At 50.4% G+C, this 22,170-nt stretch overlaps 1 protein-coding gene across 1 annotated transcript in view; it reads right to left on the bottom strand.

The window, feature by feature from the left end:
* PTGES (prostaglandin E synthase) overlaps positions 1-21,952 on the bottom strand; it is a 38,779-nt gene extending 16,827 nt beyond the window's left edge. Inside the window, exon 1 of the mRNA XM_009457489.5 lies at positions 21,868-21,952. Coding sequence (XP_009455764.2) covers positions 21,868-21,898 — 31 coding nt within the window. The 5' untranslated portion in view covers positions 21,899-21,952. The remainder of the gene's footprint in view (positions 1-21,867) is intronic.
* Positions 21,953-22,170: the final 218 nt, after the last annotated feature.

Below are 22,170 nucleotides of genomic sequence, written 5' to 3'. Positions count from 1 at the left end.
AAGGGCAGGGATCTTGTACACGGTTCTTGCTCATTTATTTTTGCCAACACGTTTGGCTTTGCTGAGAGGTGCCCTGGGGAAGTGGGGCAAAGGGGAAAGGGAGAAACCAGTCTCCCATGCCTACTTCACTCTTGGGCTTGACCAGGTGCTTTGGGACAGCACCTGCCCAGAGAGACAGCTGTGTCAGTCCAACCTATGCCCCAAAGCAGCAGAGATCAAAGGGAAGATTGGCCAGAGCTAGATTTAGCCAGCCTCGAATCCCAAAGCCAGCCCTCAGCTGTAGCTGTGTGGCCTTAGGCAGGCAGGTTCCTCCTCTGAACCAGTTTCCTCAGCTGTAAAATGCAGCTGACCCTAAGTCACTCCCCAGCACAGTTGTGGGAGCTAAATAATTATTAAGCCCCTGGAACAAGTAGGCGCTCCGTTCAGTATCAGCCTCTGAGCTTCCGTTTCCTCCTGCTCAAAGGGAATAATGATCCCTACCTAGTAGGGTTGTCAGGAGGGAGACTCATAGAAATCCCTGCCCTTGTTGCTGGGCGAGGTGGGTGTGAGCAAGGTGGGGGTGGTGCCTTGCCCATTTGCTGTGTGCCAAGCAGTCCTTTATCCGAACAAAAGATGTGCTTGATAAACTGACTCCCGTGGGGAACTGCCAGGCCAGGCTGTCCCGGCCCCACAAGATAAATGATAGGTCACCATACCATCAGGGACGGAACATGGAAAGTACAAGATGCCCTGAGACACGTTTTATCTCTGGTTGTCTGTTGGAGGAGCAGTGCAAGCTCGCTTCTGGCTGATATTTCTGTCGGAGAAGAGAGAATCCCTGCCTCTCTCGCCCCCAGCCCGTGGGAACCCCTGCAGATAGCTACCTTCCTTGTCAAAAAGCTCAGCTATGAGGTTGGGGTCTGGTGGCTGTACCACCCCCAGAATCGTGGACCAGACACAGCCCAGGAGGGGCCCTTTGGTTGTCCTCCTTGGACTAGGGAGAGTGGCTCTTCCCTGACTGGTCTTCTGAAATAACAAGATAGAAAGCAGAGGCTGGGAAACCCAGCTTGGGGCAAAGAGCAGACGATCACCTCCTGCTACCCTGAGCCGAAAATAAGGGAGAGACTGTGTAGGGGAATTCGTATAACTGATGGACGTGATCTCAAGATAGGAATCTTTTCGTCACTGTCTACTGAAATGAACCTGCTAAGCCAGGGCCTGCCAAGGAGGACAAAATCTCTGATCTTTGGCCAAGAATTTCCCTGAAGCTGCCCTCGGCCAATGGAAGCTGCTGTTGTGGCTGTTGGGGGTGACGGTGATGGTGGTGTCACTTCTCTCTGAGCTTCCATTTCTTTGCCTGTAAGATGGGCTTGGTGTCCCCTGCCTTGCAGAGGGTGGGGGACAGGAGATGGTGTGTGCACAGTGTTGGGGGCTGGGGGACACTCACTGTGGCCTGGTCCTGAGGCCCACGGGAACTACAGCAGTGTGCCCACAACAATGAGGACAACAGAAGCCCCTGGAAATATTTTACATCTTGTCCTGGGTGGTGATTACCCAGGTGAATGCATATGTCAAAAGTCACTGAGATGGGCTGGGCCTTGTGGCTCATGCCTGTAATCCCAGCACTTTGCAAGGCCAAGGCAGGGGGATCACTTGAGGTCAGGAGTTCAAGAACAGCCTTGCCAACACAGTGAAACCCCGTCTCTACTAAAAATACAAAAATCAGCTGGGCGTGGTGGCGTGTGCCTGTAATTCCAGCTACTCAGGAGGCTGATGCAGGAAAATCACTTGAACCTGGGAGGCGGAGGTTGCAGTGAGCCAGGACTGCACCACTGTACTCCAGCCCGGGTGACAGAGCAAGACTCTGTCTCAAAAAGAGAAAAAAGTTACTGAGATGTATCTTCAAACCTTTTTACTTTACTATATTTTTTCGACCCATGAAAGTGAAAGTTCTTCCTATCCCCATTCGAAACCCTGAGCAGAGGCTCTGCCCTGTTGAAAACCATCCCGTGGCTTAGACCAGCGCCCTCCCTGGCATTTCCTGAGGAGCAGAAACCAAGCTCTTCACGCTGGCTGATTGTCCCTAACATCAGAGGAGGCTTAGAGAGGAGGAAGTGGCCCCACCTCTGCTGCTGGTTCCTGACCTTTGGGAGTATTGCTAGGCTTTCTGTAGCCAGTGATGGGGAAATAAATGCACAGTGATTTTTGTTTGTTTGTTTGTTTTTAAGACAGAGTTTCGCTCTTGTTGCCCAGGTTGGAGTGCAGTGGCGTGATCTCGGCTCACTGCAACCTCCGCCTCCAGGGTTCAAGCGAGTCTCCTGCCTCAGCCTCCAGAGTAGCTGGGATTACAGGCATGTGCCACCACGCCCAGCTAGTTTTTGTATCTTTAGTAGAGACAGGGTTTCACCATGTTGGCCAGGCTGGTGTCGAACTCCTGACCTCATGTGATCCACCTGCCTCTGACTCAGCCGAGCCTAGAAATCTAGGATTTTTCATTTTTGCTTAAAAAAAAAAAAAGTCAAATCACTTCCTTCCTTTTCAGCAAAGACCGCAGTGGCTCCCAATCTCACTCAGAGTAAAGCCGTCTGGGCCGGGCGCCGTGGCTCACTCCTGTAATCCCAGCACTTTGGGAGGCTGAGGCAGGAGGATCATGAGGTCAAGAGATTGAGACCATCCTAGCTAACATGGTGAAACTCCCTCTCTACTAAAAATACAAAAAATTAGCTGGGTGTGGTGGCACCGGCCTGTAATCCCAGCTACTCCCGAGGCTGAGGCAGGAGAATCTCTTGAACCTGGGAGGCGGAGGTTGCAGTGAGCTGAGATCGTACCACTGCACTCCAGCCTGGCAACAAAGTTGAGACTCCGCCGTCTTAAATAAATAAATAAATAAATAAATAAAAAATAGCCAACGTCTGGACAACACCTCATGGTCCTGTCCTGTCTGCTCCCCATTTCTCTCGGAACTCCTCTTTTCTTCCGCCCCCTCACTCACTAAGCCCAGCCACACTGCCCTCCGTGCTGGAATCTGTCAGACATAGTCATGTCTCTGGGCCCTTGCTATAATGGATCTCTCTGCCTAGAATTCTCCCCCAGGTTTCCACAAGGCTGACATCTCATCTCCTTCAAATCGTGGTTTGACTCTCACCTTCTCCATAAGGCTCACCCTGGCCACCTTATCTGTTCTGCAGTCTGCCCTGCCCTTCCCACTCCTGAGGCCACTTCCCTGCCTCCACTTTTCTTTCCATAGCGCATATCACCCAATAACACACCATCTAACTTTTTTTGTGTGTGTGAGACGGAGTCTCGCTCTATCACTCAGGCTGGAGTACAGGGGCGCGATCATCTCGGCTCACTGCAACTTCCGCCTCTGGGGTCAAGAGATTCTCCTGCCTCAGCCTCCAGAGTAGCTGGGATTACAGGTGCCCGCCACCATGCCCTAATTTATTTATTTTCTTTCTTTCTTTCTTTCTTTCTTTCTTTCTTTCTCTTTCTTTCTTTCCTTCCTTCCCTCTTTCTTTCTTTCCTTCTTCTTTCTTTTCCTTCCCTCCCTCCCTTCCTTCCTTCCTCTCTCTCTCTTTCTTTCTTTCTTTCTTTCTTTGACAGAGTCTTGATCTGTCACCCAGGCTGGAGTGCAGTGGCCCGATCTCGGCTCACTGCAATCTTCGCCTTCCAGGTTTAAGCGATTCTCCTGCCTCAGCCTCCCAAGTAGCTGGGATTACAGGCATGTGCCACCACGCCCAGCCAATTTTTGTATTTTTAGTAGAAACAAAGTTTCACCATATTGGCCAGGCTGGTCTTGAATTCCTGATCTCAGGTGATCCTCCCACCTTGGCCTCCCAAAATGCTGGGATTACAGGTGTGAGCCACCGTGCCTGGCCACGCCCAGCTACTTTTTGTATTTTTTAGTAGAGACGGGGTTTTGCCATGTTGGCCAGGCTTGTCTTAAACTCCTGACCTCAGGTGATCCGCCTGCCTTGGCCTCACAAAGTGCTGAGATTACAGGCATGAGCCACCATGCCCAGCCTCACACCATCTAACTTATTATCCCTACTGCCTAACATCTGTCCTCCTGGGGCAGGGCTCTTGGTTCACCAGTGAACTACAGGCACCAGTATCGTGCCTGATATATAGCCACAACCCCAATTTGTTAAATTGAACTAAGCTAATTTGTTTTGGATTTCTCTCCCTTATAAAAAAGAGTCTACACTGACATAAGTGAAAACCTCCACTTCTCTTCCAGGAGCTTGGCTCTGCATCCTGAAGCTTGGCCCTGGGTCCTGACTCCTGCCTTCCCGGAACACCCCGGGGGAGCCTGGCTGCCTGTCTTCTGATGGGGACAGAGCCAGGAGAGAGGCTTGTGCGTCTCCGAGAGGGACTGGGTGCTGAGCAGGCTGGTCTCCGAGAGGGACTAGGTGCTGGGCAGGCTGGGACCAGAACAAGGCCACTGAGGCATTACCCCAACACACCCTCCTTTGAACCATTCCATTTGGACTGGAAAAGACCGTGCATTTTAAATTTAGTTTGCATGTTGATACCACAAACACCCATCCAGGAGTGAAGAACATAGAAGCTGATATTTATTGACAAGTGTGAGTGGTTAGGACTAGAAGCTCCCTGTTAGGGAACCACTCATTGTGAGCTGCCTGCCTGGCTCCCAGGCCCAGCCCAGCCCCTGGAGCTCATTCCTGAGATAGCCAAGAGGGCTTTCAGGGATGATGCCACCCTGCTTAAGGACAGCAGTCAGATGGGTGATGGCCACGGGGTCACTGGGCATTGTCCTCTCACTCGACACTGGGCTAATCACAGAGGTCATCAGATTTCAGGGAGGTATGTCTAGGAGGCCCGTTTTAGAGATATGGAGCCCGAGTCCTGGGTTAGTGGTTGTCCTTATCCTGACCCCACAGCTGGCCTTTGGTAGTGGAGGATGTTCTTGTCACACAGGCAGCCCTGTTCTAGCTGTGGGGCTGTCAGCTCGTGCCCCTGATACCTGGTAAGCTCTTAAGAGACAGCTGACTTTACTACTCAGCCTTCCACGTGCAATCTCAGGGTCCCTCCATTCCCTAACTTCATGCTTCCCTGAGTCAGGAAACTGAAAGTGAGCTCTTCCCCTCTTAGAAATGTGGAAAAGCGGGACTGCTCCAGTGATAAGAAAGTTCCAGTGGTCAGAAAAGCCTGGAGGGCGGGCATGGTGGCTCACACCTGTCATTCCAACACTTTGGGAGGCCAGGGCGGGAGGGTCCCTTGACTGCAGAAGTGTGAGACCAGCCTGGGTAACACAGTGAGACCCTGTCTCTACCAAAAAAAAAAAAAAAAAAAAAAAATTAGCCGGCCATGATGGTGCGCACCTGTAGTCCCAGCTACACTTGACCCCAGGTGTTCAAGGCTGCAGTGAGCCATGCTGTGATCCCGCCACTGCCCGGGTAAAAGAGCGAGACCCTGTCTCAAAATAAATAAATAAATAAAAATAAACAGGCCAGAAGCAGTGGCTCATGCCTGAAATCCCAGCACTTTGGGAGGTTGAGGCGAGCAGATCACGAGGTCAGGAGTTCGAAACCAGCCTGGCCAACATGGTGAAACCCCATCTCTACTAAAAATACAAAAAAATTAGCCGGGCATGGTGGTGGGTGCCTGTAATTCCAGCTACTCGGGAGGCTGAGGCAGGAGAATCACTTGAACCCAGGAGGTGGAGGTTACAGTGAGCCGAGATCACACCATTGTACTCCAGCCTGAGTGACAAGAATGAAACGCCATCTCAAAAAAAAAAGAAAAGAAAAGAAAGCAAAGACAGGGTATCCACGCAATGGAATATTACTCAGCCATAAAAAGAAATGAAATCCTGACCCATGCTGTGACGTGGATGAACCTGGAAAACATGATGAGAAGGGAGAGAAGCCAGACATAAAAGGTCACTTTTTTTTTTTTTTTTGGTTTTTTTTTTTTTTTTTTTGAGACGGAGAGTTGCCCAGGCTAGAGTGCAGTGGCGCCATCTCGGCTCACTGCAACCTCCACCTCCTGGGTTCAAGCGGTTCTTCTGCCTCAGCCTCTGGAGTAACTGGGACTACAGGTGCGTAGTCACATGTTTTATGATGATTCCACGCATATAAAATGTCCAGAATGGGCAAATCTATAGAGAGAGAAAGCAGATTTGTGGTTGCCAGCGGGTAGGCGGGGTGGGGAAATGGGAGTGACTGCTTCATGCGTATAAAGTTTTCTTCTGGGATGATGAAAATGTTCTGGAAATGGATGGTAAAGATGGTTGCAAAATATTGTGACTGTACCAATGACATGGAATTGCACACTTGAAGATGGTTAGCTTTATGGTAAGAGAAAACTGAAACTGAGCTTCTGTCTTGTTTATGGCTGAATTTACAGTGCCTAGCGTGGTGTGCGCCCAGAGCTGTGCTTGGTAAATATTTGTGGAAAGACAGACGGCCTGAACGTGTGCGTTAAATGCAGGGGAATTCCTGGAGCTGACTGTGATGCCGCCCTCTCCTTCTGTCTCTGGAGAGACAAACACACTTGTGACTGCCTGAGTTCTGACCACAGTCCAGCAGCCCCTGATGGAACCCATCTGCTGCTCCTTGGACTCTGGGCCTCTCATCCCACTGCTGATGTGCAGGGCTGTGGACACACAAGGAGCATTTCCTGGCTGAAGCTCCGGGACTGGACCCCGCTCACAGGAGAGGCGGATGGGGGAGAAGGAAGAGGAGAAATGTTTGTCTCAGCACAAACCACTGCCATTTCCAGGGAAGCTGCTGTCACCCTGAGTGTGGCTCAAAGCAGAGGCTCTGGAGTCAGAGGGAGCCGAGACCCTCCCATGCCTGGCTGCCCATGCATTAACTAGGCACATACAGTCTCAAGCTCACACGCACACGGCCCACACATGCTGCTTCCCACGGGCTGCAGAGGAGATGGGCAATTCCTGTGTGCAGCTCTCAGACACATCAGGGACCCATTTCCTAGGAGCCCTATGGGGAGCTCCGCATTCCTCAGATTGGATTCAGCCAGTGATTAGCTACCAGGAAGTTGGCTGGAGTTTTCAAACCACTCCCACTTTCCCAGTAGCCTCCAAGCCCCAAAACAACCTCCATTCCACAAGAAGCACCACCCCTTTCCCTGAGGGCCTTTGTCACCGGGACAGCACTTTATGACTTGTTTTTTTTGTTGTTGTTGTTTTTTTTTGTTGTTGTTGTTTGAGTCTTGCTCTGTTGCCCAGGCTGCAGGCTGGAGTGCAGTGGCATGATCTTGGCTCAGGTTCAAGTAATTCTCCTGCCTCAGCCTCCCGAGTAGCTGGGATTACAGGTGTGCACCACCATGCCTGGCTAGTTGTTTTTTTGTATTTTTAGTAGAGACGGGGTTTCACCATGTTGGCCAGGCTGGTCTTGAACTCCTGACCTCAAGTGATCCGCCCGCCTTGGCCTCCCAAAGTGCTGGGATTACAGGCGTGAGTCATCACGCCTGACGGACTGGTTTTTACTAATCATCCAAATATGCCAGATGCTGCAATTGTCAAGGAGGAAATGTGTGCATCTTATTTTACTTCTGATACAAGGGTCATCTCTGCAACTTCCTGAGTTCCATCTCAACTGCAACCTTCCCAGGCACGAGGAACTCATTATAGTAACAGTAATAACAGCAAACGGCTGGGCGTGGTGGCTCACGCCTGTAACCCCAGCACTTTGGGAGGCCGAGGCAGGCGGATCGCCTGAGGTCAGGAGTTCAAGGCCAGCCTGGCTAACATGGCGAAACCCCCATCTCTACTAAAAATACAAAAATTAGCTGGGCATGGTGGCGTGTGCCTATAATCCCAGCCACTTGGGAGTCTGAGGCGGAAGAATCGCTTGAACCTGGGAGGCGGAGGTTGCAGTGAGCCGAGATTTCGTCATAGCACTCCAGCCTGGGTAATAAGAGTGAAACTCTGTCAAAAAAAAAAACAAAAAACAGCAAACAACGGTGTCATTTGTTAGGCACCTCCTAATGGCCAGACACTCTTTAGGTGCTTTATATTTTATACCAGCATCATCACCCTGTACTGTGGAGCATTATCAGGCACATGTTACAGAGGGAGATAAAGGATCAAGCCAGTGAATGACCTTACCTAAGAATAACAGATCTGGACAGAGATGTAGCTGGCTCCAGCCAGAGCCCATGCTCTTGACCCCCAGGCAGAGCTGAGAGAGCTGAGGTTTGAGTTCAGGCCAGCTGTTCCCTTCTTGCACAACTTTCCTTGTTCAAAATTCTTCAAGATTCTTTCCTTATAGTGAGCTGGATCTGCCTTTTAGGGCCACAGAGAACACACACACGTACACACACACACACTCCCTCTCTCCCTTTTCCTCTCCACTGCCCTTCAGAAATTGGAGGACACCACCCAGTTCACCCAAAATCTTGTCTTCCAGGCGAAACAACCACTGCCCCGTGAGCTCATCCTTGGATGTCAGGTTTTCCAGCCCCTGTAACCACTGCTTCGTTGCAGTTTGTAAAGGTCCCTCTTAGAGGGGCCTTATCCCATGTGCTGCTGACTCAGCTCAGACTGCCGGGAGCCTCCATCCTTTGCTGGGACCCCCCTCACTGCTATTAGCACAGGAAGAATTGTGACTCCAAGCAGGTCTGGCCACATCATTTGTAAAGTCCAGTACAAAATGAAAATGCAAAGCCCCTTGTTCAAAAATTGTTAAGGCTCACGCCTGTAATCCCAGCACTTTGGGAGGCAGAGGCGGGCGGATCACGAGGTCAGGAGGTCGAGACCATCCTGGCTAACACGGTGAAACCCCGTCTCTACTAAAAAAAAAAAATACAAAAAATTAGCCGGGCGTGATAGCGGGGACCCGTAGTTCCAGCTACTCGGGAGGCTGAGGCAGGAGAATGGCGTGAACCCGGGAGGCGGAGCTTGCAGTGAGCCAAGATCGTGCCACTGCACTCCAGCCTGGGCGACAGAGAGAGACTCCGTCTCAAAAAAAAAAAAAAAAAAGAGAATTTCAAGACAGGGACAGAAAAAATTAAAGCAAGCCTGGGGGTTCCTTCTTCGTGCAGGGCCCTGTGTGACTGCAGGAAGCCGGCCCAGATTCCAAGCTCAGGACAACTCGACAAAGGGCGAGTAAGGAAGACACGTCCTAATCAAAACCCACACAAACATAACATCAGAGATAGCTGAAGACACAATCAGCTTGGTAGGGCCTCTCATGATATAGCAAATACCAACATGTTATTATGAATAATAACATGAGCAGTAAACAGCAGCTAGCATCCTTCTGTGCTTCCTCTCAGCCAAGCAACAAGCAATTTTTTTTTTCTTTTCTGAGACAAAATCTGGCTCTGTCACCCAGGCTGGAGTGCAGTAGTGAAATCTCAGCTCACTGCAGCCTCCGCCTCCCAAGTTCAAGCAATTCTCATGCCTCAGCCTCCCAAGTAGCTGGGATTACAGGCGCCCGCACCACACCCAGCTAATTTTTGTATTTTTAGTAGAGATGGGGTTTCGTCATGTTGGCCAGGCTGGTCTCGAACTCCTGGCCTCAAGTGATCTGCCTGCCTCGATCTCCCAAAGTGTTGGGATTACAGGCGTGAGCCACCAGGCCTGGACGCAATTTTTTTTTTTTTTTTTTTTTTTGAGACAGAGTCTCACTCTCTCACCAGGCTGGAGTGCAATGGCGTGATCACGGCTCTCTGCAAGCTCTGCCTCATGGGTTCAAGTGATTCTCCTGCCTCAGCCTCCCAAGTATCTGGGACTGCAGGTATGCGCCACCATGCCCAGCTAATTTTTGTATTTTTAGTAGAGACAGGTTTCACCATGTTGGCCAGGCTGGTCTCGAACTTCTGACCTCGTGATCCGCCTGCCTCGGCCTCCCAAAGTGCTGGGATTACAGGCGTGAGTCACCGGGCCTGGCCTGTTTTTTAATTTTTATACTTTTTTCTTAAAAATGAAGACACAAACACACACGTTAGCCTAGGCCTACGCAGGGGCAGGATCATCAATATCACTGTCTTCCACCTCCACATCTTGTCCCACTGGAAGGTCTTCAGGGGCAATAACAGGCATGGAGCTGTCATCTCCTATGATGACAACGTTTCTTCTGGAATCCTTCCTGAAGGACCTATCTGAGGCTGTTTTACAGTTATCTTTTTTTTTTTGAGACAACACTGTCACGCAGGCTGGAGTACAGTGCTGGGATCGTGGCACACTGCAGCCTCAATTCCTGGGCTCAAGTGATCCTCTTGCCTTAGCCTCCCAAAGTGCTGGGACTATAAGTGTGAGCCATATGCCAAGTCTTTTTTTTTTTTCTTTAATAAACCTTAGAGTGGTACAATGGCTAAGACATCACTAGGTGATAGGAATTCTTCAGGTCCATTATAATCTATGGGATCACCATCACGTATGCAGTCAGTTGTTAACCAAAATGTCATCATGAGGCACATGACCATAAATATATCCTTTTATATAAAAGTAGGAGCCAGGCATGGCAGCTCACACCTGTAATCCCAGCACTTTGGGAGGTTGAGGGAGGAGGATTGCTAAAGGCTGGGAGTTCAAGACCAGCCTGGGCAACATAATGAGACCTCATTTCTAAAATCAAATTTTTAAAAATTAGCCAGGCGTGGTGGCTCACACCTGTGTTCCCAGCTACTCAGGAAGCTGAGATGGGAGGATCACTTGAGCCCAGAAGGTTGAGGCTGCAGTGAGCAGTGATTGCACTGCTGCACTCCAGCCTCCTCCCGGGTGACAGAGTGAGACCCTGTCTCAAGGAAATGCAGATAGATAGATAGATAGATAGACAGATAGATAGATAGATAGGTAGATAGATAGATAGATAGATAGATAGATAGATAGATGATAGATAGATAGATTTACTATGCCATATAATTGACTCATGTGATTACGGCAGCTGAGAAGTACCATTAACTGCTGTCCACCCGCTGGAGACCCAGGAGAGCTGGTGGGGCAGTTCAGAGTCCAGAGGCCTGAGAACCAGGAAGCCAATGGTATAAATTTCAGTGCAAGGGCAGAAGATGAGAGATGTCTCAGCTCAAGCAGGCAGGCAAGGAAAAAGGTGCAAATTCCTCCTTCCTCTGCCTTATTATTATTATTATTATTTTGAGACAGAATCTCACTCTATCTCCCAGGCTGGAGTGCCCTGGTGCAATCTCAGCTCACTGCAACCTCCACCTCCCAGGATCAAGTGATTCTTCTGCCTCAGCCTCCTGAGTAGCTGGGATTACAGGCGCATTTCACCACGCCTGGCTAATTTTTGTATTTTATTTATTTATTGTATTTATTTATTTTTTAATTTATCTTTTTTGAGACGGAGTTTCACTCTGCAGCCCAAGCTGGAGTACAGTGGCGCGATCTCTGCTCACTGAAAGCTCTGCCTCCCCGGCTCAAGCAATTCTTGCGCCTCAGCCTCCTGAGTAGCTGGCACTACAAGCGTGCGCCGTCACATCTGGTTAATTTTTTGTATTTTAGTAGAGACACGGTTTTACCATGTTGCCCAGGATGGTCTCGAACTCCTGAGCTTAGGCTCTCTGCCCTTCTCAGCCTCCCAAAGTGCTGGGATTACAGACGTGAGCCACTGCACCCAGCCAAATTTTTGTATTTTTAGTAGAGGCGGGGTTTCACCATGTTGGCCAGGCTGGTCTTGAACTTCTGACCTCAAGTGATCCACCTGCCTCAGCTTCCCAAAGTGCTGGGGTTACAGGCGTGAGCCACTGTGCCCAACCTGCCTTTTGTTTTATTCAAGCCCATAACAGATTAGACGATGCCCACTGCCACTGGGGAGGGCACTGTATTGTGTCTGTGGATTCAAATGCCAATCACAGCCTCACAGACATACCCAGAGACAATGTGTAATCTGGGCACCTTTGGCCAATGAAACTGACCCAAAAGACTAACCATCACAAGTCCACCCCTTGTCAACTAGGTACCCTGTAGACATTTCCTAAACCGTACTTAATCTCCAAGTAAAGACAAAGCGAAGTCATAATTCCACCTAACACGATGCAACTCTCCTGCATACACCAGAAACACACTCATCCCTTCCCCGGAAGAGGATGTAAGAAGAGGAGAGTGATGTTTACGCTTCTCCTTGATATCCCATAGCTTAAATACTATGATATAAAATCAATACATCTTATGTTACATGATAAGAGAGTAAGAGAGGAAAGGAAACAAAGATATATATATATATATACACACACTCACAGACACACATGCAGAGAAAAATAAAGAGGAAAAACTGATGACAATCACAGTCTCTGTTTCTGTGGCTGACCACATGGTTATAGCTGGTATTTATAACCACCTTCTTCCACTACTGGTTCTGTACAACCTTTGCCTTCAGCAAGCACCTCAGCTGGTCATGTTTTTTTTTTTTTTTTTGTCACCCAGGCTGGAGTGCAGTGGTACGATTTTGGCTCAATGCAGCCTCGACCTCCCGGGCTCAAGCGATCCTCCCACCTCAGTCTCCCAAGTAGCTGGGACCACAGGCACGCAGTTTCTGTATTTTTGGTAGAGGTGGGGTCTCTCCATGTTGGCCAGGCTGGTCTCAAACTCCTGACCTCATGTGATGCTCCCGCCTCAGCCTCCCAAATTGCTGGGATTACAGGTGTGCACCACCATACCCAGCCAGTCGTGATTCTTTATCTGGGTGGAGTGACACCCAAACCTTCATTCCTGAAGGGTCTGGGCCATTCATAGTCTGATCTAGATTGGGTTATTGTTATTTTCCACAGGCCATGGTGATACTAAGAGATGGCCTAAGGAGGCCGGGCGCTGTGGCTCACGCCTGTAATCTCAACACTTTGGGAGGCCAAGGTGGGCGGATCATGAGGTCAGGAGATCGAGACCATCCTGGCTAGCACGGTGAAACCCTATCCCTACTAAAACTACAAAATATTAGCCGGGCGTGGTGGCGGGCTCCTGTAGTCCCAGCTACTCGGGAGGCTGAGGCAGGAGAATGGCGTGAACCCGGGAGGTGGAGCTTGCAGTGAGCCGAGATCGCACCACTGCACTCCAGCCTGGGCGACAGAGCCACACTCGTCTCAAAAAAAAAAAAAAAAAAAGACATGGCCTAAGGGGTCTCCTGCATTCCACACTCTTCCCTACCTCCATTGTGGAGCAGCAGCCCAATGTCCCCTTGGTGATCTGGATCAGTCACCCCAGCCCACACCATAGCTCCCTTCTTTCCCTGTTGACCCAGAGGCATGAGGAGCCCAAAGTGGCCGGGTGGCATCTTAACTTCCAGCTCAAAGGAATTGTTGTGTCTCCCGCTGGAAACACTCCTCCCTCTGGAACTAAGATCTTTAGGCCAACAGAGAATAAAGTCACAAGAACAAGAAGCACACATTTTTCCAGTAGGCCACTCAGAGTAATAGTGAGTGGTGCCACTCCCATTTTCACCTTTTGATTCCAGACCCATGAACCCTGGCTTTCAGAGAAACAGCACCATATATGGGCCGCTGGTTAAGAACATACACAGCGCGTGGCTGGGAGCGGTGGCTCACGCCTATAATCCCAACACTTTGAGAGGCTGAGGCTAGCAGATAATCTGAGATCAGGAGTTCAAGACCTGCCCAGGCAACATGGTGAAACCCCATCTCTACCAAAAAATACAAAAATTAGCCGGGTGTGATGGTACACGCCTATAGTCCCAGCTACTTGGGAAGCTGAGGCTCAGGAACCTGGGAGGCTGAGGTTGCAGTGAGCCGAGATCGTGCCACTGCACTCCAGCTGGGGTGACAGAACAAAAGAAAAAAAAAAAAAGCAAGAATAAAGAAAAGATGGCTGTGTGCGGTGGCTCACACCTGTAATCCCAGCACTTTGGGAGGCTGAGGTGGGTGGATCACCTGAGGTCCAGACTTCAAGACCAGCCTGACCAACATGGTGAAACCTCATTTCTACTAAAAATACAAAAAATTAGCCAGGGATGGTGGCTCATACCCGTATCCTAGCTACTTGGGAGGTTGAGGCAGGAGAATCGCTTGAACCCGGGAGATAGAGGTTGCAGTGAGCTGAAATCGTGCCACTGCACTCCAGCCTGGGCAACAGAGTGAAACTCCGTCTCAAAAAAAGAAAAAAGAAAAGTGCACAACTAGGTACACTGCTTAAGTTTCTGCCCGCTGGGAGGATGACCCTTCCCCACTGTCCCTCAGGGGTGTCCCAGAGGGGAGCTGTAGTGCTGCAGTTGGCCACCTTCAGAGGATGCCCACATATCCTGCAGAACCATCCATAAACCAGGCCTGAGTCTCCTCTTCCTCGGTCACCTGATAGCAGGGAACTCCCTGTGAGCCATGGGTGCTTGAAGAGAGAAGGCAGGGTGGCAGGAGTGGGGACCTTCAGCATTTGGGCCACTTCATGTCACTTACTTCTGCCTTCAGGGCCTGCTCTGGCCTGGCCATGTATCTACCACTTCTAGGTGATGATGGGGTGCTGCTGTGCACACCCAACTTTATGGCTTGGCGGTCAAATCGCACCCAGTTCATGATGAGAAGCTCAAGTCACATGGTAATTTGGTTGTCCACGGTTAGGTGTTCAGTCTCCACTAAGGCCCTGTTCTGAACCTTACCCAAAACTAGTAGCTTTTTAGGTCACTCGGTAAATGGGCTGGAGTAACTAACACACCCAGATAAGGCATATGTTGCCTCCACACTGGGCACTGTGCCTCTTTTTTGCTTGCAGGAGAGGCGTAGTGCAACAATTTATCTTTCACCTTAAAAGAGACATCTGGACAGGCCCCACACCACTGGACTCCCAGAAATTTCACTGATAAAGAACTCTGAATTTTACTCATATTTATTTCTAACCTTGACATGCAAATGTCTTTACCAACAAGTCTAGATTACTTTTTTTTTTTTTTTTTTTTGGAGAAGGAGTCTCACTCTGTCATCCAAGCAGGAGTGCAGCGATGCAATCTCGGCTCACTTCAACCTCCGCCTCCCAGGTTCAAGCAATTCTCCTGCCCCAGCCTCCTGAGTAGCTGGGACTACAGGAGCCCGCCACCACGCCCGGCTAATTTGTTTTGTTTTGTTTTTGTTTGTTGGGTTTTTTTTTTTTGAGACAGAGTCTCGCTCTGTCACCAGGCTGGAGTGCAATGGCGTGATCTCGGCTCACTACAACCTCCACCTCCCGGGTTCAAGAGATTCTCCTGCCTCAGCCTCCCAAGTAGCTGGGACTACAGGCACAAGCCACTATGCCCTGCTAATTTTTGTACTTTTAGTAGAGACAGGGTTTCACCATGTTGGCCAGGCTGGTCTCAAATTCCTGACCTCAGGCCTCGGCCTCCCAAAGTACTGGGATTATAGGCGTGAGCCACCATGCCCGACCTAGATTACTTATTGCTACCAATACTTCTTGCTCACGAGTTCCAATCAGAATAATGTCATCAGGTCGGGCTGGTACAGCAGCTACAATTGGAGTTACCACCTGGTTAAATGTATCATAATCCACTGTCATTCTCCAAGATCCATCTGTTTTCTGCACAGGACAAATAGGAGGGTTGAAAGGGGATGTGGGGAGAATCTTCAACCCTGCATCTTTCCAGTCCTTAATGGTGGCACTCATCTCTGCAATCCATCCAGGAACAAAGTGCTGCTTTTGATTTCCTAGGTAGAGGCAGTTCTAATGGCTTCTGCTCGACTTTTCCCACCATCAGGAAATCAATGTGGGATTCTGTCAGCTGCTCATATGTCTGTTCCAATTATGCACCTGGAGCTGGGAAAATAGCCGCAGGATGGGCTCAGGGACCCACTGGACACACTGTGAGAAGGACCTGAGTGAAAACTCGTGGGTCACGTGACCTTCATAAGCCCCTGCTCTGACTAGAGGGCCACAGTGACAGGTGAGGTCTCCTGGTGTCAGTATCAGTTCAGAGCCAGTGTCCAGTAGTCCCTAGGATATCTGATTATTTCCTTTCCCAGCGCAGTTACCCTGGTAAAGGTCTCTTTGGGGGAAGGTTGGGAGAAAGATTGGGGGTATAAATTTTTAGTAGCATACCAAAGTCCTTCGCCAAGGGCACCTGGCCTCTTCTTCATTCAAGAGGTCCTGGGTCTATAAACTGTCTCAAGTGTGAGGATTCATGGAGGGGCCATGACTTTTTTTTTGAGGCGGAGTTTCGCTCTTCTTACCCAGGCTGGAGTGCACTGGCCTGATCTCGGCTCACCGCAACCTCCGCCTCCTGGGTTCAAGCAATTCTCCTGCCTCAGCCTCCTGAGTAGCTGGGATTACAGGCATGTGCCATCACGCCAGGCTAATTTTTGTATTTTTAGTAGAGACAGGGTTTCTCCATGTTGGTCAGGCTGGTCTCGAACTCCTGACCTTAGGTGATCTGCCCACCTCGGCCTCCCAAAGTGCTGGGATTACAGGCGTGAGCCACCGTGCCCGGCTTTTTTTTCTTTTGAGATGGAGTCTCGTTCCCATCACGCAGACTGGAGTGCAGTGGCGCGATCTTGGCTCACTGCAACTTCTGCCTCCTGGGTTCAAGCGATTCTCCTGCCTCAGCCTCCTGAGTAGCTGAAACTACAGGCACTCACTGCCATGCCTGGCTAATTTTTTGTATTTTAGTAGAGATGGGGTTTCACCATGTTGCCCAGGCTGGTCTCAAACTCCTGAGCTCAGGCAATCCGCCCGCCTCGGCCTCCCAAAGTGCTGGGATTATAGGCGTGAGACACCACGCCTTGCCAATACTGACAAATTATTAGTGAGATATTTTACTTTTTTTTCCATATTAGGTCTCAAGGCCCAGTGTTGATTTTACACTCACTGCACGTGTCAGTTGGACTCAATTTGGACTCACCACATTTTGGGCCCTCGGTGATCACACCTGGCTTGTAGCTGCCATATTGGGCAGCACAGTTCTATAAAAAGGGATGGGTGAGAGTTATTTACTTTTTACTATATAATAAAGTATTCTAGGGCCAGGTGCAGTAGTGGCTCACACCTGTAATCCCAGCACTTTGGGAGGCCAAGGCAGAAAGACTGTTTGAGACCAGGAGTTCGAGACCCCATCTCTACAAAGAAACAAAAAGTTAGCCGGCCATGGTGGCACAGGCCTATAGTCCCAGCTACTCGGGAGGCTGAAGCAGGAGGATTGCTCCAACCCAGAAGCTCGAGGCTGCAGTGAGCTATGATCATGCCTGTGAATAGCCACTGCACTCCAGCCTGGGCAACATGGCAAGAGCCCATCTCAAAAACAAAACAAACAATACAAAGATGAAGCTGCCTTTGAGGGAGGTGCCCAAGTTGCGGGCTGATTTTGAGCAAGCTGGTCTTAAAATCACAAACTCTAACTTAATGCAGAAAGAGCAGCAAAAATCACTCTTCCCTCCATCTGCGAAATGGGAAATGTTAAAAAAGAAACAAAAACAAAAACAAAAAAAACTCCCCTTTCCATCCAAGATAATAATCCCAAACTAGGGGCTGAGTTTCACTGTTTGAAAAGTGCTTATTTTCTGTAACCACTTCATGCATTAAGCTTTCTTTTTTCTTTTTTTTTTTTTCTGAGATGGAGTCTTGCTCTGTCACCCAGGCTGGATTACAGTGGTGTGATCTCAGCTCACTGAAACCTCCGCCTCCTGGGTTCAAGCGATTCTCCTGCCTCAGTCTCCGGAGTAGCTGGGATTACAGGTGCCTGCCACCACGCCCGGCTAATTTTTTGTATTTTTAGGAGAGACAGCGTTTCACTATGCTGGCCAAGCTAGTCTCGAACTCTCACCTCAAGTGATCCACCCACCTTGGCCTCCCAAAGTGCAGGAATTACAGGCGTGAATCAGCGTACCCTGCCACATTAAACCTTTTTTTTTTTTTTAGACAGAGTCTGGCTCTGTCACCATGCTGGAGTGCAGTGGTATGATGTTGGCTCACTGCAACCTCCGCCTCCCAGGTTCAAGTGATTCTCTTCCCTCAGCCTCCTAAGCAGCTGGGACTACAGGCGTGCGCCACCACACTTGGCTAATTTTTGTATTTTTAGTAGAGACAGGGTTTCACCATGTTGGCCAGGATGGTCTCGATCTCTTGATCTCATGATCCACCCACCTCGGCCTCCCAAAGTGCTGGGATTACAGGTGTGAGCCACCGCACCCAGCCACATTAAACTTTCTTGACCCATTTGCAGCCAAGGGGAAACCGAGTCCTGGAGAGGCCAAGTAACCTGCCCACGATGGCCCATCAGCTGAGGAGCAGGAAGGAGAGAAGCTCTGAGCCCCTGCCTGGTTACCACCAGGCTCTACTGCTTCCTAGCTGAGCACCATACTGAGCCTCACTTCTTCCTTCTCTAAAATGGGCATGATAATAGACCTTCCTCCTAGGATTACTGAGATAGTCCAGGTAGGAAATCATACCTGGTGTTACATGTAAGCTATCACTGCTATTGGTATTGCTGTTGTTATTTCAACAACTGAGACTCAACCAGGCCAGGCTAATCCCAGAGGCAAAACTTTTATGCAGAGGACAAGCTTTTAACCAGTCCCACCAGCTAAAAGGGGTAGGAAGTGAGTACACCAACCACATTTACTCTGAGACAGTCAACAAATACACAGCAGCCGCTTAGGACACACAAGGAAGTTAACTCATCCCCCTTATGACCCTGGGTCGCCAGGGTTAGATGTGCTTCTGCCAACATAGCCCGAGGAGGAGGGAGTGTTTTGTGGGAGCCGCTTAACACCCTGTCCTCCGCACCCGGTGAGGTCCGCACCCGGTGAGGTCAGCACCCACTTTCCCACAACTATTGGGTAAACACACACCCAGCAAACCCTGCCTGAGGCCCAGGGCCAGGGACTCACGTGTGAAGGTCTGCAGCCTTCCACTGACTATTAGTGCAATGGGGTAGAGACTGGTAGAGAAAGCATTGTCTCAGGCTGGGTGCAGTGGCTCATGCCTGTAATCTCAGCACTTTGGGAGATCGAGGCAGGAGGATCACTTGAGCCTTAGGAGTCTGAGACCAGCCTGGGCAATACAGGGAGATCTTGTCTCTACAAAAAGTTAAAAAAAAAAAAAAATAGCCAGGCGTAGTGGTGTATGTCTGTGGTCCTAGCTACTTAGGAGGCTGAGGTGGGAGGATCGCTTGAGGCTGGGAGGTCGAGGCTGCAGTGAGCCATGATCATGCCACTGCACTCCAACCTAGGTGCAAGAAAGAAAGAAAAGAAAGAGAGAAAGAGAGACAGAGAGAAAGAAAGGAAGAAAAAAGAAAGAAAGAAGGAAGGAAAGAAAGAAAGAAACAAAGAAACAAAGAAAGAAGGAAAGGAAGGAAGGAAGGGGAGAGAGAAGGAAGGGAGGGAGGGAGGAAGGAAGAAAGTGAGGGAAGGATGGGTTTGTCTCTCAACATAAGAACCAAAATGAAGACATGTGTGTCTACCAGGTGAGGAGAGAAGCACGGAGAAGAAAGGGGAGGGTTGGTGGGTCCCCCAGGAGCCTGGTTGGCTGGTTGGAAACCAGAGGGTGTACTGGACAAGGCCCAGAATGCGGACCTGCCTGGGCCCCAATAAGGGGTCCCTCCCCATCCACAGGTAGACGCATCGCCCCGAGGTAGACACATGTCCCCTAGGGAAGAAGCCTTCGGCTACTCCTCACGTGCAAGTCACATGCTCCTCTCCCTGCTGGCACCACCATGGCCACAGCTGATGGGCAGGGGTGAGCACCTGGCTGCAGGCAGCCAATGGCGAGGCCAGCCAGCAGCCGATGAAATCAACAGCCCGATGTGGGCCTGGGCTGAGACCCACCCCCCAGAGGAGGCTGGGCTTGTGGCCAAGGACTCGGCTGCCAGCAGCAGGAGCGGCCACAAGAATGTGTACCCCTGGGGATGACAAGAAGCCCCTACAGTGAAATCCACTTCGGCTCTTCACGGGCCCTGGGGTCTTCACCTGGGTCCTGTGCCCACAAGGTCTTGGGCCCCAGCACCCTCACAGCAAACCCCTTTATCCTGGGGTCTTCAGTGCACGTCTGGCCCAGCAACGGCAATGAAACCAACAAACTGCCACACACTAGAGCTGGGTCCTGCGGCTCTGCCACCTGCTCTGTCAAACGCTGGGGTCCACCAGAAGCCACGGCCCCTGCCAAAGGTCATTTTGGGTCTCACTTGTCATCTGGGTACTTAGGGTAAAATGATATTTTCTGTGCAAGCCCCTCATTGCTTCCCTGTCTCTCCCATCCCCTAACTCCACCACCACGAAGGCCTCCCTGCTCTCACCCCCTCCAAGAGCTGGATTTTCCCTGGCACAGAGAGCATAGCACCGACCCAGACAAGCCCTTTGCCACATGCGTCCTGCCAGGCATGATTCTGGCCACAAGGACGCATCAACTGCCACTGGAGCTGTGGGTGTGTTGTCACTGTGAAGCACATTGCTGCAGCAGCTGAGAGGAGAGACCAACCAGCACCCTGGGGAGGGGGCTGCATGCAGAGGTTGGGAAGTCACACTTTGGCTTCAAGCCAAGCAGAAGATCTGGCCCAAGAAAACAGGCTCATACCTCCTGGACAGGGTGGCCAAGAGACAGAGCTTCAGCTCAGGCTGGGACGCCAATTGGGCAATAAAATTAATGACAATAATTATTATTATATAACAATGTTGATGACATTACTGGCCAACTTTACCTGCCAGACACTATGCTTGGTGCTTTATGTAGATCAGTTCATTGTCCTCATGTAGCAATCCTAGGAGGTGGGTCTATTATTATCTCTATCTTATTTTATTTTATTTTATATTTTTTAGAGGCAGAGTCTTGCTCTGTCACCCAGGCTGGAGTGCAATGGTGTGATCTTGGCTCACTGCAACCTCTGCCTCCCAGTCTCAAGCAATTCTCCTGCCTCAGCCTCCCGAGTAGCCGGGACTTCAGGTGCGTGCCACCACACCTGGCTAATTTTTTAGTATTTTTTAGTAGAGACAGGGTTTCACCATGTTTGCCAGGCTGGTTTTGAACTCCTGACCTCAGGTGATCCACCTGCCTTGGCCTCCCAAAGTGCTGGGATTACAGGCGTGAGCTACCTCGCCCGGCCTAATATCCCCATTTTAGAGATGAGAAAATTGAGGTTCAGAGGAGTGACATGACTTAACCAATGTCTGTGCTAAACTACAGTAAGATAGATAGATAGATAGATAGATAGATAGATAGATAGATAGATAGATACCTATGTCTAACTACCTACCTACCTATTGACCTATCTACCTACCTACCAACCTGCCTATCTCTCTATCTATGTGATATATATGAAAAAGACTCTTCAGAGAACTGACTCTGCTGATGCCCAGAATAGGGTGCGGGAGACTCATCAAGCTGATCTCCCATGCTGGGCCCAGCTGGATGTTCTGACTTTACCCAGAGTATCCAGATTCCAATTAACTATCTCGGAACCACAGTAAAGGAGCGTGTGCACTATAGTTGATTGCTCAGCCCAGAGCACAGGGCTGGGTAATCTTACTCCCAGAGGGTTCTGAGGTTGGAGCCTGGAATGGACCAGCTGTCTCCCTTGCCATTCAGCCCCACCCCCACCCCTGGAGCCAGGGACTCAAGCAGCCCAGCTTGACAGTCCTGGGAGGCCTGACCCCCGGCTGGGATCTCGTCATCAGCAATGCACCCAGGCTCTGGGGACAGCATGGTCTAGGGCCTCTGAATTGGCCATTATCCTAGAGGGAAGAAATGCTTCTCCCTCCTGGCTGAAAGCTGTCTTTGCTCCCAGTGATCACTTGCTCCCCAGCTCTGCACAGATTGACCCGCACACCTAGGCAGGCAAACACAGCAGTCCTAAGACCAAGAGCCAGGGTGAGGCCCTGGCAGAACAGCCATTGGAATGGGACACCGGAGTGTCCCCAGATGGCGCCCGGGGGTGGGGTGGATCTCTTGCCACAGCAGAGTCTCCAACTGGAGCCTGGGGTTCACCCAAGACAGCCGTGGCCCTCCCTCTCACCACTTACCCCGTCCCCAGGCGCCTCTGCCTGAGCTCATCAGGCAATGACCGCAGTGACGTCACCCGGGAGGCCACGGCCAGCTTGAAATCCAGGGAGCTCCAGGATCCTGCCTGCTCCTCCCTCTCTCTCTAGCATGACTCAGGCAGGGACTGGCCCTGGGCTGCGGAAAGGCTCTCCACTTTTACACAATTGCTTTCCTCACTCAAACCACAGGCCCTGTGGGGGCCCCCTCCTCTGTCTCTCAACCCTCTGCGGTTAGGGTTCAGATGCTGGGCAGATGAAGACCCTGTTTGCTGCGAGAAGCCAAGA

Source organism: Pan troglodytes, chromosome 11, assembly GCF_028858775.2.
Source record: "Pan troglodytes isolate AG18354 chromosome 11, NHGRI_mPanTro3-v2.0_pri, whole genome shotgun sequence".
In the NCBI taxonomy this organism is placed as follows: Eukaryota; Metazoa; Chordata; class Mammalia; order Primates; family Hominidae; genus Pan; species Pan troglodytes.
Note: the sequence above shows the minus strand (reverse complement) of the source record. Positions and strands in the feature narration are given on the sequence as shown.